The 16,195-nt window shown below is 41.4% G+C and overlaps 1 protein-coding gene across 8 annotated transcripts in view; it reads right to left on the bottom strand.

Annotated features, from left to right (window-relative positions):
• Positions 1-16,195, bottom strand: part of U2SURP (U2 snRNP associated SURP domain containing) — a 42,049-nt gene extending 25,854 nt beyond the window's left edge. The window contains exons 1-12 of one of the 8 annotated variants that reach the window (XM_064720567.1): positions 15,950-16,088; positions 8,353-8,400; positions 7,906-7,923; positions 5,521-5,619; positions 4,787-4,901; positions 4,257-4,390; positions 3,060-3,101; positions 2,216-2,283; positions 849-943; positions 730-765; positions 548-630; positions 1-166 (exon numbers count right to left, since the gene is read on the bottom strand). In XM_064720567.1, coding sequence (XP_064576637.1) covers positions 1-166; positions 548-630; positions 730-765; positions 849-943; positions 2,216-2,283; positions 3,060-3,101; positions 4,257-4,390; positions 4,787-4,901; positions 5,521-5,619; positions 7,906-7,920 — 853 coding nt within the window. In that variant the 5' untranslated portion in view covers positions 7,921-7,923; positions 8,353-8,400; positions 15,950-16,088. Of the gene's footprint in view, positions 167-547; positions 631-729; positions 766-848; positions 944-2,215; positions 2,284-3,059; positions 3,102-4,256; positions 4,391-4,786; positions 4,902-5,520; positions 5,620-7,905; positions 7,924-8,352; positions 8,401-15,239; positions 15,319-15,949 lie in introns of those variants that run through there. The other 7 variants (XM_064720560.1, XM_064720561.1, XM_064720568.1 and 4 more) reach the window with 7 other exon arrangements.

The following is a 16,195-nucleotide window of genomic DNA, read 5'->3' as shown; positions in this document are numbered from 1 at the left end:
CATTTAAATTCTTCAATGCTCTTTCAGCATCTCTTCTGTTCATAAAGGCAACAAAGCCACAATTTCTTTCTCTTGCTCTTTCTTCATCAGTTCTTGGCCACATAATTTTAACACTCGCTAATGGTCCAAAGCGGCCAAATTCTTGACATAACATCTCTTCATTCATCTACATGAAAAAGAGGTAAAAATTAACATTTTGCCACTGTATTTCTGTGACAGCTATTCGTATTATTGTCCAAATGCCAAAATTTTCATTTTTTTATTTTTTGACATAACACAACTTCACTGACAGCTCCCCAATGCAATCTAGTGCAGAAACAAGAATCTAAAAAACTGCATTTTTAACTGAGCACACTCAAATGTCTGAGGTATGATCCACCTCGCTTAGGGATACCAATGGAAAAAGAATTTTAACTGAGCTAGAGATTGGTAATCTAAACTTTAACTTTTCAGCATTATGTTCAGAGCACTTATTCAAATGGATATTGCAAAAAAATTTGTCTGGGCCCAAACATGCCAACACTGCACTCCCTGGCTCTAAACTCACCTGAGGATTGATGTTTCCCAGGTACAAATTTGTTGTGCTTGGATCTCCAACATCATGTGACCCTGGTGCATAATCATCCAGTACTAAAATACAGGAAAACAACAAACAAAAAAAGAAGTCATAATCCCTGCTATGCATTTAAATGACAACATTAAATTGAGTAAGAAAAGAATCTGTATTACCACCAGACGATCTGTTTCTTCTTGAAGGAGCATCCACTGAATATAGAGAAGAAAAATATGTACAATTTAGTCTACAAATCTTGTAGCCCAGACTAACATAAAAAACAACATCTACTTACTTGAACGCCGCTGCCCATCTGAGTCAGACTGGGGTGGTTCAAAACGACTCAATCTACCTTTTGTTTTGTGCCTTTCATCACGCTCCTCTTGGATTCTAAGAAGCAAGTTTAAAGTCAGCAACAACTTAAAACCATTCTGAAGTTTTTATTCTAAAATTTTGAGTTGACTTAACAATAATGAGAATTTTCAATATGAAACAATGAGTTTGTTAGAACTTCCAAGTTGTCAGTATGTCTGAACTTCTGTTTCCCCAACTGGAATATATCTACCAGAATCATTCCAGCTGCATGCTTCCTCATTCATATTGTCAGGGTATTTCATTCCCAAACAAAACTGGAAATAAGAACTGTGCTCTGAAAAAGTGACTCCAATTCCACATCCAACTGCCAGAGGTCCACAGACCACTCAAGTGACTTTTCAAGATGCACACAACTCCTCAGTGTCTAATTATGCTTCCAGCTTTTCTAAGCCTTACTCAGAGGCACACCCACATGGCTATTTCCAGAATAAACTGGATTTCATCTCAGTTTCTAACTCTGAGGACAGTACTCACAAGTATTTGGTCCCCTGCAGTCTGGCCTTAAATCCGGATATGAAGATACTGAATCCCAGGATACAGGGATGTTCCTTCAACTCATTTACACCAGCTAAGGAACATGCAGCAGTGAGGCTCAGGCACTCCTCACAAAAGCCACATGTGGGTTTAGAATGTTGTACCTACTGCTTCCTAATGTACAGAGATTCATTTGTTTTCCATCACTAGCAGCAGCATAAATAGATGGCACTCAGCTGCACTCAATACATGGGCTGCTCTTTGCTGTATTCCAACACATATGGAAGTGAAACAATCTGCTTTTTCAAGCATTATCCAACTTACTATCTAAGCTGAAGTCTCTAGACTTGAATCACAATTCTTATTTCTGCATTATACAAAAGCTCAGCCTTCTCCTACAAACTCCTCTGGATATAGTTTAGAAACACTGGCAAAGCTCACTCTTGTCAAGAGTGCCAGACATTTCATTCTGCACCAATCTCTCTGCTACACCCCTGCACTGGGCAGGTTTTGGTGGTGGGGGCCACAGGGGGGGCCTCTGTGAGAAGCTGCCAGAAGCTCCACCATGGCAGATAAAGCCAACACCAGCCAGCTCCAAGATGGACCCAACGATGGCCAAGCCCATCAGCAATGGCAGTGATGAAGCCTAACTAAGTTCTTTTAAGCTAATTAGTTATACCATTTCCCAAGCATTTGAGGAAGAAAAAAAATAAAAACCTTCCTTTGAAGACAACTTAGCAAGAATGATCTTAAATACTGGCAAGGCAAAAACCCTGGACTTTGTTTATTTACAGTAAAAACTAGCAAACTTACTGCTTTAATTCTTCTTTAAAAAGTTCCAAATTACTCTTTTTCTTTTCCTTCTCTCCTTTCTTCAAAGGCTAAAATTAAAGATATATAAAACAACATTTCAGAAGACAAAATGAACAGAATTAAAAATAACATAACAAAACCATAGATAATTTCCATGCATATTTTACCCACAGCTTTCAAACCAAGTAACTACAGGAGAAAAAAAACAATGAAAAAAAACCAAAACAACAACCAAACAGACTTGAAACATTCAGACTGAGCGCTATCAAACACAAAGCTAGAAAATAAAAATTCAGAATAGTTGAAAAAAAAATTTGTTACTTCTCATTCTCACAATGCAGCACATATGATCAAACACTCTCTCTACGACATACACATTTAAAATAACTGTGAGGTATTTTGTCACTTTGTTCCATTTGGAAACTAGGATGCTGACTACACCCCTAGCATACCATCATGCTCTAATGAATTTGACAGATGTGTGTGCATATATATGTAAATTATTTTACATATATATTTTCAATTATTTTATCTACAAACATTCTACTTGAAAAGAATTTCCTTCTCTTGCTTCCCTTTGGATGTAAATACAGTCTGAAAAAACAGTTACTTTAAATAGTTCAAGATCCTCAGGAAAAGCTCTTGAATGACGAAGAATATGGATACTGCAATGTATTTTTTTTTAACAGTAATATATGTTCCTTAACTAACTCATGTGAAATGTTATCTTCAACAACATTGTTTTTATATAATCAAATTTAAATGAAAACGTTTCCAATAGGCAGACATACAAAATACTTGTGTTACACACTACAGCTTTGGAAAAACTGGACTTCCTACTCACCCCAGGCAAAGTTGTTTGTTTGTTTTTGTTTTTGGGGAGGGTCTGCCAAATAAATAAAATCATTTTTACCTCATTATCTTCAATCACCATTGGACATGGCAAGTGAGTAAACTGATTGCATTACTTCACAAGTATTTATGAAAAATTTGAAAAGCAGTAATAGTCTTACAGAACAAACACTTGCATATGACAGAACAGAGCTCAGAAAAATAAAAAAATGCTACAATTCATTTCTGTATATGTAGAGCTTTACATACAATGAAAATCAAAACTGCCATCCAGCAGTACCCCACTGCTCTAACACTGCCATTTGTTTAAACCTGGAGGGAGGTTATGATAGAACTGCCCACAATTATCACATTACATTCATTTCCCACCCTAACAGGCAGCATCTTCCACGTTTCACTTATGCTCTAAAATTGTAGTAAGCTCTATTAAGACTTTTAAGACATCCAAGACATTCATTACACATACACAGTAGTAACAGTAATCATATGCAATTATCACTTGACTTGAAGACTGCTGGTTCTTATTTCTAATATTTTTAATACCTTTTATGACGAACCTTGGTTAAAAGAAAACCAAAAAACAACCCAAAAACAAAACAAAGCAAAACAAAACTCCATCAAATCATTCAGAAGACAAAATAAATTAAATAGAACAAGGTGTTCAGCTTCTGAAGTGTGCAAGTTCTGGAACTCAAAGAGGGACTCCTAAAGGAATTTCTCAAACTTCACCCCCCCACAAAATAAAACCAAACCAAACCAAACAAATAAACTCAAAGAACCCTACCAAGAAAAACTTGGATCAACACAAAGGTCAATTTATTTTTTGGTTTCAAGTTAAAAAAAAAAAAATCAAAAACAGATAGCAGCAATAGAAATTGAGAATTGCTCCTAAACCCGGAAATTCTCAGGACTGAAGAAGCTATCCCTTTGCAACAGTCACTAAATCCATACCCATGAGAAGTCTGTGCACCTTAGCAGTGCAGCACAGGTGTATTGTGCCACATACAGGGCTCCTGGGCCTCTGCATTTCAGCACCTCTGTGTCTGCTACTGGCTCAGGACACTCCAAATGTCCACGTGCTCTCAGATGTGACACGTGCAGATAAACTACTCTGCAAGCACTCAGGGCCCTTTTGCTAAGCACTTCTAAATGCATCAGCATGGAGTTAAGATTCAAGTGAGAAACTTACAGGCTTTTTGGTTTCTATCATTAGGAGGGATGGAGGTTTCTCATTAGATGGCTGACTTGGCTGATTTTTTTGATCTGAGAATCGTGACGAAGGTTTATAGATTTTACCCCGTTTTTCATCTGTTTCATGCTCCTCTGAAATGAAAGATAAGTTGAAAGCAAATCTTATTAACTCATGCTGCACAACACTGTTCATTAGAAAGAATGCTGATTTTTACTCCTGGTCATTCAATGCAATATATTACCTCATTTTTAAAAAGCTGACAATATGAATTTTGTATAATTTAACATCTTTTAATATGAAGGAAAAGAACATCGATTAGGTAGTCTAAACCAAGGCATTTTTTCTTCTTATAGTTAAAGCACAAACCACACCACTGCTATCTCAATCAAAGCATAAAGTAGATTTTAGCATCAAGGGTTTTTTTGCTTCTAATGTAAAATACTAATTTTAAAATGCAATTTAAAGCCAATCTTCATCTTTACTCAAAGCCAAATGACCCACCACCTCCAAAAAAAGATTAGTTATACCTTTAGATGCATTAACGATTCCTCCTCTTACAAATGTTTTCACTTTATTACCATCACCTCCTTCAAAGGCAGCAAGGAATTCTTCATAAATTTCTGCAGCAGCCTTCTCATCCTCCTACATAGCAAATGTTCATCTATTTACTATCATCACAGAACAACTTTCACCAGACAGTTACTCTTAAATTAGCTATGTGACATTCATTTTTATTTTCTAGAGTTCAAGCTACAAACAGCATCAAAGCAGCTTCAATTTTAGATAATTCAAATTTCTGAGAAATGTGGGCAGAACACAGCACATAACACACAAATCCACTGAGGCTGTGTGTTCCTTTCCAGGAGTTTACATGGCAATTTAACATTCAAAAGATGCCAAACAGAAAAGCTCAAATCAAAGGCTTATGAGCCTGGAGCTTTGCTGGCCTCAGCATGAGAGAACGGTGCCCATTCCATCTCAGCCTTTACCATCAACCCACATGGCCAAAGGAGATCCCCAAGAGGATCACCCTTCCCTATTTCAGGAAGCCAGAGAACTTGATTTCTCACAGACAAGGAAAGAGTAAGCCTCTCGGTATCATAAAGCCATGGATGCCAAAAATACATTATACATGTAAAATACAATTCACTTTCACTCTTGGAGAGCTACAATTACCAAAATTAAGATATCTGGTTGCATTTTAACAGCAAATTTATTTGAGCTCTGCGTACAAAGTAAAATTTTCATTGTACACCATTACCTTCTTTTTTAATTCTTCCTGCTCCTTCTTACTCAGTGTCCGTTTGGCAGCACTCATTTTGCCAATACTGAATGCTTTAAGTTTACTTTCCATTAGAGGCTGCAAAGGGAGTGAGAAAACAGACATCAAATTGTTTACAAAACAATGCAAATAATGCTGCTTTTGACCTTGGCCGACACCAGTAACTCAAACAAAACAAAGAAAAGCCTTTCTGTACTGATCTGGGAAGTTTTCATTATCTAATACAACCAAAAAAAAAAGTGTGGCTTTTGTAAAACAAATTATCCTTGGTTTAATGAGGAAGCTTTTAATACACCACTCAAACACAGCTGAAATGTGAAGGACACTGAGCCTGGACATTTATCACTGTGCAGTTTCTAAACCTCCAGAAATACATGCTTTGCCTTACAGTTCTTCCCCCTTCCCTCACAAAAGCTTCTCTGACTCTTTTGGCAAGAATGATGTTTGTGAAAGGTCGGACAGGTAATGGAACAACCATATGGATGCTAAATTTCCATTGTACTTCAAGGTAAAAATCAACAGCTTTGCTGGAACAACAAAATGCATTCTAGAGGTTTTCAGCTATACAAAAACCTCACACAAAAACTTCACATTCAGCTCCTAGACTGTTTCTAATTTCTTTCCAATACCCCTATGAAGGAAGTACTCCACATAACAGTAATTTCTGGAGCACGAAATGGAATTCTTAAGATTCTATTCTGATAGTTAACAAGCAGCAAAGCATCAAGAGAAGAAAGACAACAGGATGGAGAGCATGTTCCAAAGACATGGGCAGTGGGAAGTTAAAAGAGAGAAGATACCTCTCTGGAAACTCCTGCCTTAACACAGTAATTCATGAAGAACCAGCACAACAACAAAGCCCCAGAAGCTACAGTCTTGTTTTCAAAATATTTGTGGTGCTCTTACACAGAGCACACAGTGATGCTTAGAACTATGATTTTTGCAATGACAGTTCTTAAAAAAAATCAACTCAATACAACATCAAGACAAATAAGGTGATGTCATATTATGAAAAAATATTCTGATACCAACTGGAAATGGTTTCCTTTAGGAATAATTGTCTTTGTAAAGAGTTTTATTTCTAGTATCAGCTTCCCATTAAAATTTTTTTTTTCATAAAAAAGCACCATGAAAAACAAACTGTTTGAAATATCTTCAATTTATAAACCTTGCTTAGCATCACTCCCAGATCTGTGCCAAGCACAGGACCAAGCAGTTCATATTTCCTTGAAACTGTTCCCTCTTCATCACTGAAAGTAAAGCTATCAGTGACAAATTTATGCAGTGTTCTCTGTGAAGTTATCTGGTTTATGACACCATGTTTGTCAACATGAGCTGCTGTGACAGGCTTATCAGGAGCTTTTAATTCATCTGTGTGTTTTTAAATTTAATAAAATCCCATCTCCCAGATGTCTGAAAAGCAGCTTCTATTTCAATATGTCAAACAATATACAACCTTGGCATGAGCACCCAGCAATGCAGGCAGAGCAAATACCACACTCCTACCCAAGCTTATCCTGTCATCAGAAAATAATCTCTCCCAGTAATGTCACAGGATACCTGCAGGTCAGCCACAGGAGTATTTGTTCCAGTGACATAAAGGAAGCAGCTGCAAGATAAAGAGTTCTGGCACTAAGAGCTGCTCAGTTTAGAAAGGGTCTCAGGAAAAAAAAACACCTGCCAACTGGCAGGAACAATATAAAGTTAAGATTGAACTAACTTATGCCTGCTAGTTAGATTCCAGTGGGCAATTATAACATTGTCATTAACCATATGCAGCTTCACAGAATTCCTAACAACACAACTACACAAAACTTGAAGGTCTTCCTCCTTCAAAAAATGCAAGATACTGTGAAAAGGGTAAAGCAAATGACAGAAGCAAAGAGAAACTTACAGCTGAGTAATCAAATCTCTGTATGAAAGCAAGCTTCTGTTTAACCAGAATACTGCACTGACTGTGAAGTGGCACAAAGCACTGAAGTTCCAGTCCCATCAGTACAAAATACTCAGAAGAGATTTAAGAGTAATTGCCAAATTGTAGCAAGTAAAAGAAATCAATAAAACAAGCTACTTCTCTATGAAAAGTTTCTGCTACCACAACTCAACTAATGCTCTTACAAGCAATTTAACAGCTGGTAATTGACTTCTGCATGTACAAAATCAAATTGAAATCTTGAAGAAAATCCAAACCACAGAATGAATCATCTGGTATTAACTCCCAGTTTGGCTCTTGCTGCCTGTTTTCATTTTAGCTCAGAAACAGGTAAGTCTTCATGCAACATACCAACCACACAACCAGGCAAAGGTCTCGTCACTGAGGGGATAAGGGGCAGGGGGACAGCAGGACCAGGTTATTCTTCTTACCTTTTCCTTTATCATATTCTATTAGAAAGAAAAATAAAAATAAAGGATGGAATTAGGGCCACACTGTCTCAGCCTTGAGAAGCCAACTGTATGTGAAAAAGCACTTGAATATCCCATGATTCCCAGGACTGATCACCTTGCATCCTCAAGCACTCCCCAGTGTAAGAGACAAACCCATACAGAGTCCTTGCAGCTTTTTTCTCTTCCAGTACCCATTATGGATGCAGTGCCATGCAGCACAGCTTCCTACATTGCTGCTTGTTTTCAAAGTTTCAAGGAGTATTTTTAAACATGAAATCATTGGTTCATTTGCAAACACCTACAGGTTACATACCCAATGCACCAGACTCTGCCTGTAGCAAGCAGGTTTCTTTAAAAACAGGCCTAGTTTGAGTTTGGGTTTGGTTGGAATTTGTTTGTTTTTTGGTTTAAGTGTTTTGGACTTACATGTGAATCAGCAGATCCAGTGCCATGTACTGCATCTGGCCCTCTGACCTGAGGAGAGAATGAGGAGGAGGTGAGGCACACAACAAGAAACAGATTAACAACCTCAGGGGGGTTTTTCCCAGTTCTTGGAATGTGAATTTTCATTTCAATTTCAACATCCAAATACAAGTTATAGGTGTGTATATATATATGTATATAAACATATTATGTATTTTATGATATAATGTATTTAATGATCTATCTGACCTAGGTCACCTCAGGAGCAATGTCAATATAAGGCAAATAAGGGGCGGACCTAAAGACAGGCCATTAAAACATCTCAATTTCCACAGCTGGATTTTATAAATACATCAGTAATGGGGAAAAAAGTAGGTTAGTTACATTGCATCTTCAAGGGTTGTCATTAAAGGCTGTCAAAGATTATATTAAGTGCTTGATTACATTTAGCTTCCTATAAAATAATTTCCACAACTGTTTTTACTATATTGTGCATAGATGGAACTTGGCCACCTCAAAAACCACAACTTGTGACCAGGTACTAACTGGTGTTGTTACTTTAAACCCTAACTGAACTTTAACACCTAAACCAGCATATACACAAAATCAGGTTTTAAGTGAGCTTAAGTGATTGAGAACACACTTTTAAATTACGTAATACCCAAATTCCAGAAAATTAAAGTATTATTGCCTGATGCACAATTCATACCTTAATTGAAATTTAAGTCAAAATAACACATTTCCATTAGCTGAAATCTGTTCATTAGTTACAGAACATTAGCATTTCTCCTCATTACCAGGAGTTTATAATTTATACCAGAAATAGTAATATATGATGCTCATTTCCAGTCTTTCAAAACCAACAAGCACCAAATACTACTCTAGAAGATCATTTACTAGGCTTTGTTTTTATTGTGCATCCTGCTTTTTCTTTTTTAACAAGTGTACTCCTATGTTATACAGTAAAATCAATTTACAAAGAAATGGTCTTCAACAGAAACCAGAATTAAGTGCAGAAAGGCAGAGTGCAACACACGGATACAGCCTTAGCAAGGGAGAAGCAAAAGGCCTCTAGGAATATGTTTGGAGGGTTTTTTAAGAAAGATAAATGAGGCAGGAAAAAAATGGGGGGAAAAAATCATGTCTTACTCTCAAGGACCTCCCAAATCCCCTTCCTTGCAGCACTGTACATGACTCACAAGCACAACTCTGCACAGAAGCCAATAACGAGCTGAGTTCACATGCAGCTGTAGCAGTTCATTAGAATACACATGGAAGCAAATATCTCAAGCATCTTTTACTAATGCCACTGCCTGCAAACTTCTCCTGTGTACTTGGTGCTGGATTTTTTTGTGATCCCCAACTGCCTGTGGCACTCAGATCAGTAATCTGTTATGCACAGGTCTCCAGACTGCACAAATGTAGCCTAAGGAAAGCTGTCCTCCCCTCAAAACTTTATGAAAGTGTAGCCCAACACCACACAGATAGAAGATGTACACTGTGCAAAAGAATTGCAGAGCACGGGAGCAGCATTCTCCTGCTGCCAGCTGCCGCCCTGCGGCAAGCAGCACCCAGCTGCAATTCAGCCTCCCAACAGACAGCGAGAGCTGCAGCCCAAAGCATCAGTGCCCAAGGGGGAGTGTGCAGGGCTGCCTGCCCTGCTGGGCTGCTCCAGGAAAGGAGCTGCTCTGGCAGCAGCACACGGCAGCGGCCACTCCCTGACTCCCCACATCTGTTTCACTGATGCCAGTTTTGATAGCGACAGCTCCCAACAGGGGGTGCTGAAGCTGCTCACAGGGGGGACACCAACAAAGCATTACACACAGTAACAGTGGCAGTGCTCAGTACAGACACAGATTATCCTCAGGAAGAACATAAAAAGAAGCAAGACACTAAATCTGCTTCTCCAGCAGCAAGCAGATGATGCTGCTCAGAAAGGCTGCAGTGCGTGGTGGCACACAGAGATTCTGTGGGAGTCCAGTGGCACTTCCCAACCCACCCAAGAGACCACGGCACTGTGGAGCCACTGAACATTAGCTGAGCAGCACAATTTCTATTAAGGTGCACTCAGAAAACTTGTAAAAGCAATTTTAGTTTTCAAACCAACTGTACCCCACAATAACTAGCAGCTTTGGAGAGCCATGTCATCTTCCTCCTTCAACAATTCTTATTTTTAAGGTCTTCTTTTTCCTATGTATAAATTTAGTTCTACCTTGTATAAATTTAGTTCTACCTTTGATACTGCTCCTGACCAACCAAGCAACTCTTCTGACAAAGTACAAGATCAAAGGTTCCTGACAAAATTACACATTGCTATCTGCCAGTTTCCAAACAGCAGTTATTTTAAAAAATCCCAAATTCTCCCAGCACTGCACTTTGCATCCATCTGCACTGCCTTGACAAAAGGGGCCATTTTGTTTCCTTAGGAGTCAGACCAGCTGCTCTGACTCAGCGGAATCGGTGTCTAACATTTCAGAAGATGTTGCCCACCTGTGTTGAAATCTAGAGCAGGATTGTTTTTTCTGTTCTCATCACGTCAAGCAGCTCAAATGAATTTAACTGCTGAGAGACACACAAAGCTCTGCCCTGCACATGAGATGTGAGTGAGGACAGCTCCCTCCTGTTCAAAATGCCAACAGAAAAAATGCAGTGAATCCAACTTTCAGTCACTGCCAGCACAGACAATTGACAAATACCTTCTTACCCCCAATTCACTGCATCTCTGCATGAAAACTATCTTCCTTTTTTTTGTCCTCACCCAGACTTTTTTTAAGCTGGATCACTTTTTCCATCACTTTCACACTGCACATTTGTCAAAGCATGTGCCAGCACAGCTGAAGTGTCATTTCAGCAGCCTGGATTAAAATACAGCCCTGTCAAAGCCCAGCCCTGGAGCTCAGGTCACCCAAAGCTGAATCCAGCCAACTTCACTCAACCTCTAAAAGAAAACCCAAAAACTTCAAAGGACCAGACAAATGAGATTTATGACAAACTTCCATGAAAATGCCAAAGCAGAGACATCTCTGAGATCCTGATTTTCTTCTAGCTTCATGGAAGCTTCCAAGGAAAACAGAGAAGAGAACAGCTCTTCCAACGTCTTTCTTCCTGCCCACAAATCCAGCTCTTCATGGTTTCTCCAGAATTAAAGATCTCTCAGTAAACCTGGCATGACTGTGTTATTTCACAAGTATTTAAAATACGCTGCATAAAATATTTTTTTTAATTAATACTGATGTCATTTAGTGAAACAAAGAGCAATAAAAGCACAAAGGCTGCCAATAGAACCCAGGAGACAATCTGTGGTCCTATAAATGCTGAATGGTATTTTTACAACTGTAACTGCTACAATTTAAAACATAAATGAAAGCCCTGTCCTTGAAAGAACCAATAGCTTCAGGGAGAAATGTTTACAAGAAGCTCTGCTGAAAGCCACTCCTGCCCTGTCTAACACCTTCCACTGATCCTGCCCCACAGTGGTCACACTGAACTCCAGCACTGCTCCTGGTCCAGCTCATCACCCACCACAGGGAGAGGGGGAGCTTCAGCCAAAGCATCTCCCAGCTCAGAGCAGCAGCCTCTGCCCAAATCATGCCAAAGCAACCAGAGAGGACAATGCTTGCTAGGGAAGGAGTAGTGAAGGCTGGGACTCCTTGTGTCAGCACTGACAGCAAGGAAAAACAAATGGAACACATCATAAATTAAGATGTCAAAATTCAGCTAAAGGAGGTTCCCAGGTTGCCTTATATTTTTTAATCTTCCTTTCTCTCTAGAAAATAAGTGCTTGAAAACACCTGCCAATTATTTCACAGCTAATGTATTTAGTGTTTACAGTCACTGCAATATTGCAGACTAGAATCAGTTCCTACCTGAGTAATCATAACTGCAAACACAACAGCAAATGGACAGTGGCTTTCTCCAGAACTATTTGTACAGAACTGTATTCCACTAGAACCTTCAACTCAGGTAACAGGTCCAGCTTTTGGAGTGAAAAAGGGAAAAGTACAGCCTGGTCAGGATTTCTTCTGCATATGGCACCCAATTTGGACAGCAGTCTATGTAAGAGCAATGGCCATGCCAGACAGTAACTATTCTCAGAAGATACAATAACAGAATCAAAGAGTCACTGAGCAGCTAAAATTTCATTACATAAATAACTGAACATCTGTATCTGTCATTTCAGAATCATGCCCTACACTGATGTCCTGTGCAGTCTTTGCAATGTCTATTTTCTATTCTTTAATTATCCTTCTTTCCTACTTGGATTTCTGGAAATCTCAAGCACCAATCTTGCTATTCTAATCTCAAAGTGCCAAAGGAATAGTTAAAGCTTTTGCAACACATTTCACATGGGAGACTCTCAAAGTGATTTAGCAGCTGCCAGTATCACAGAAAGCAGCTGCCACCACAGCAATGCAGGCATGGGGGCTCCCTGAACCTGCGCCACCTCCAGCAACGCTCTCCAGTCAGTGAATCAAACAATATCTGGCTGAAAAAAAGTGATTTTTACACTATACATATATATATATAAACTGGGTCAAATTCAGTACTTGGACAACAAGACTGAAGAACAAATTCCAACCATTCTGAAGGGGAGAAATTCTTTTATTTCAGGCACTAGGTCACAGCTCCTCACAGAGCACAGAAAATAAAAGCCACTGTGTCTTTCCAGCAGGTATCTAGAAGCCAGCAAAGGCACTGAATTGGAACTGCCACTGAAACATATCCTATGAGTCTGTGAGATACAGATATTACTGTATTTGCAAAACAAATGTAATTGCAAAAGAAGCCTACAACTTCATTTTAATTATGTAAGTAAATGAATCCTAAAATTATTTTAAAAATCAAAATGTCTGATAAATAATTACTTCATAAAATCTAGCAAAATTGTTATTTGCTCAACTGTTAAACCATAAACATTCTCATATAGGCTCAACTAAAAATACACATTTTAATCCCTGTGTGAATAAACTAATTAAAACAAATATTACTAATTTCAATACCACTTCTTTCTGCAGACATCTGAAAAGTATCTCAATGTATATCACAAGCACTTATGGAATAATAAAACAAAGATACCAAAGGAGACACACACTGTTCAGCCCCCCAAGATTTCCCAAGTTGTTTTTTTTTTTTGAGAAATAAATCCCAAGAGACAGGCGGGTCTTATTTTATTTCACTTTTCAACAGAAACATTCTCATGGATCCAAGCAGGTACTACCCCTATTTTCTGTGGCACATACAATAACACTGACAAGAAGGAACAAGTCAGATCTAAAATGTAAAGTGGATGTGGATGTCACGGGGAGCTGAGGGGTGAGGGGAGTGCACAGAGCTGGCAGTGCAGGTACAGACTGTCCTCAGCAGGCCTGGCAGATGAACAGTCTGGCCTTACATTCCCTAGGTGGCTTCCATGGCATGGAAGAGTTAACGGCCTGAACACACCTCTGCAGGACTGACATCTGGGACAGAAAACAATCCCTATACATTAATTATTACTGTATATTGAAAGAAAGAGTATCATCAGTACAGAAATAGCAAATGACACAAATAGCCTACAATGTAACTGCAAAAAGAGAGGAATCACATCTGGCTTGGTGTTCTGTACCACGCTATCAGCTGCACTCATCAATAATTAAGTATTCTATTTCTAATTATACTTGAAATCCCAAAATGTCCTATTCCCTGAAAGGCACTGCCCACAAATTAAGATCTATTTTACTACTGAAGTTTTCTGTCCAGCTCTTATTTGCCATTCCAAGCCAAAAGCAAGATTAAAAAAAAACTTTTCTTAGCAATATTTGGAACAGATCGTAACAGGGAAACAAAAATAAAACGCTGCTACTCTACTAACAACTGAGTAAACATGCAAAGACTTTAAGTAACTACATTTCACTACCAACTGCATTAATTACTACAGTTTCTTGGCAGCAAAATAAAATTTTAAAAAACTAAATAATCCTGGTCTTGCTTAATAAAAAGATGGGCAAAAATTATTCATTTATAGCACTGGAAATTCCTGAGCCATAACATGGCTTTCTCTTTGAATGACTTACACACACACACACACCAAAACCTGGAGGATTTATATATTTCTGACCTAAAACCTGAAACGAAAGTGAATGAAAGGGAGCAATCCTCAAACCATCAGCGGCCAGCGCACCCCGAAAGTATCTCACCCTCCACCCTCGGGCAGGAGCGATGCCGGGAGCGCAGGCAGCTCCGTGCTGTGCCCGCTGTTCCAGAGCACAGCTCTGGGCCAGGTTTTGCAGAGCTGCTGCGCTACCTGCGCTCCTGGGCTGGAAATCCACCCAGCAGCACCTCCAGGAAGTACAGAGGGCTCCGTGAAAAGCGCGGGGAACGCCGCAGCAATTCTATGAAACTTATAATTTCACCGCGCTTCAAAAGAACCCACTCCATCTCAATTCGTGGTTTTCCTTCCCACCCGCGAGTTGGAAACTCACCCTGCGCGGGCTTCGGCCCACGTGGAGGGAGGGAGGAAGGGAGGGCAATGAAATGAAAGCCGTCGGTGGGCACGGCTGGGCTCGGGCATTGCGGGCCGGCACAGCGCCGCCGCCGCCGAGCCCCGCGCCCTCCCCGCCAGGCCACGGGGACGGACACGTGCCCGGGCCGGTCTCGAGGAGCGGGCGTGCCCCGCAAGAGGCCCGGGACTCCGAGCCCCCATCCCGCCCCCCACCCCGTCCCGGGGCCCGCGGTCACCCCGGGCTCAGAGCAGGCCGCGCCGCCCGCGCCTCGCCGCCCCGCCGCTACCGGGCCCCGCCGCGGCGGCAGCGAGCCGCGGACCGCGTTCCCCGAGCGCATGGGAGCGGGCCGCGGGCCGTGCCTCCCGAGGCGAAGGGAGCGGGCGCGGGCCCGGGGCGGAGCGGCCTCACCTTCCCGGCGGGTTTCTGCGAGCCGCCGGGCGCCTTGTCCGCCATCTTGCCTTTCCCCTCGCCCAGCCCTGGCGGCGGCCGAGCGAGCGCCGATCCCACCGAGCCCGCGAGCGGAGGGCGCGAAGCCGATGGCCGAGCCGCCGATGGCTCCCCCCGCCCCCCCGCGCGGCAGGGCCGCCCCGTCCGCAGGCAGAGCTCGGCCCGCACGGCAGCGACGGGAAACGGAGCGGACACCGCTGGGAACAACACGAAATGCTGCACCTCAGTGAGAAAAGCCCTTCAGTACTGAAAAGGCTAACACAGCACACCCTTCCTTACTGGGTTTGATATCACACTACAACTGCAAGTGTATTGAAGGCTATTTAACTGGGGATTATAACCAGCCGTCACATTTATCACGAGTCTTGAATCCCCGTGCTTTCATGGATTTTCAGAGTAGAATATGCAGGGGCTGAGATAATACTTAAGGAAAAGACAGGAAGATACAGGAAGTTAATGAAAGCTTTAATCCACCACCTGCCGACACGCACTGCCCTGTGAGCGGCGGGAGGAGCAGGGCCTGTGCTAACAACCGCTGGGGCACCGGAGAATGAAAGTTCCAGAAGGAAGGGGGAGGGGGGGGAAAGCAAAAGGAAAGGTTGAAGAGGGCAGAGGCAACTGCAGAGGGCTGGGAGTTTATAGAGGAGGGCAAAACTCTCAGGAAACCTCACCGGCTGCAGATGTGCGTCCAAGTGTGCAGGGACATGGTCTGGTGAGAGCCGCTGCTCTGCCCGCAGCGGTGTCAGGGTGACGGCTCAGCTGCGAGCACGTCCATGGCAGTGTCACCGCGTGTCACCAGCGCTGAGCAGGCTGGGCAGGGCGGACAGGGCACAGCGGCGCGGCAGCGAGGCTCACGGCGGGCCGGAGAACGGCAGGGAAGTCTGTGTCCCTGAAGGGCGGAGGACGCGGGTCAATGT

Source organism: Zonotrichia leucophrys, chromosome 9 (assembly GCF_028769735.1).
Source record: "Zonotrichia leucophrys gambelii isolate GWCS_2022_RI chromosome 9, RI_Zleu_2.0, whole genome shotgun sequence".
Lineage (NCBI taxonomy): Eukaryota > Metazoa > Chordata > Aves > Passeriformes > Passerellidae > Zonotrichia > Zonotrichia leucophrys.
The sequence above is the reverse complement of the archived record's forward strand: the minus strand, read 5'-3'. Positions and strand labels throughout refer to the sequence as shown.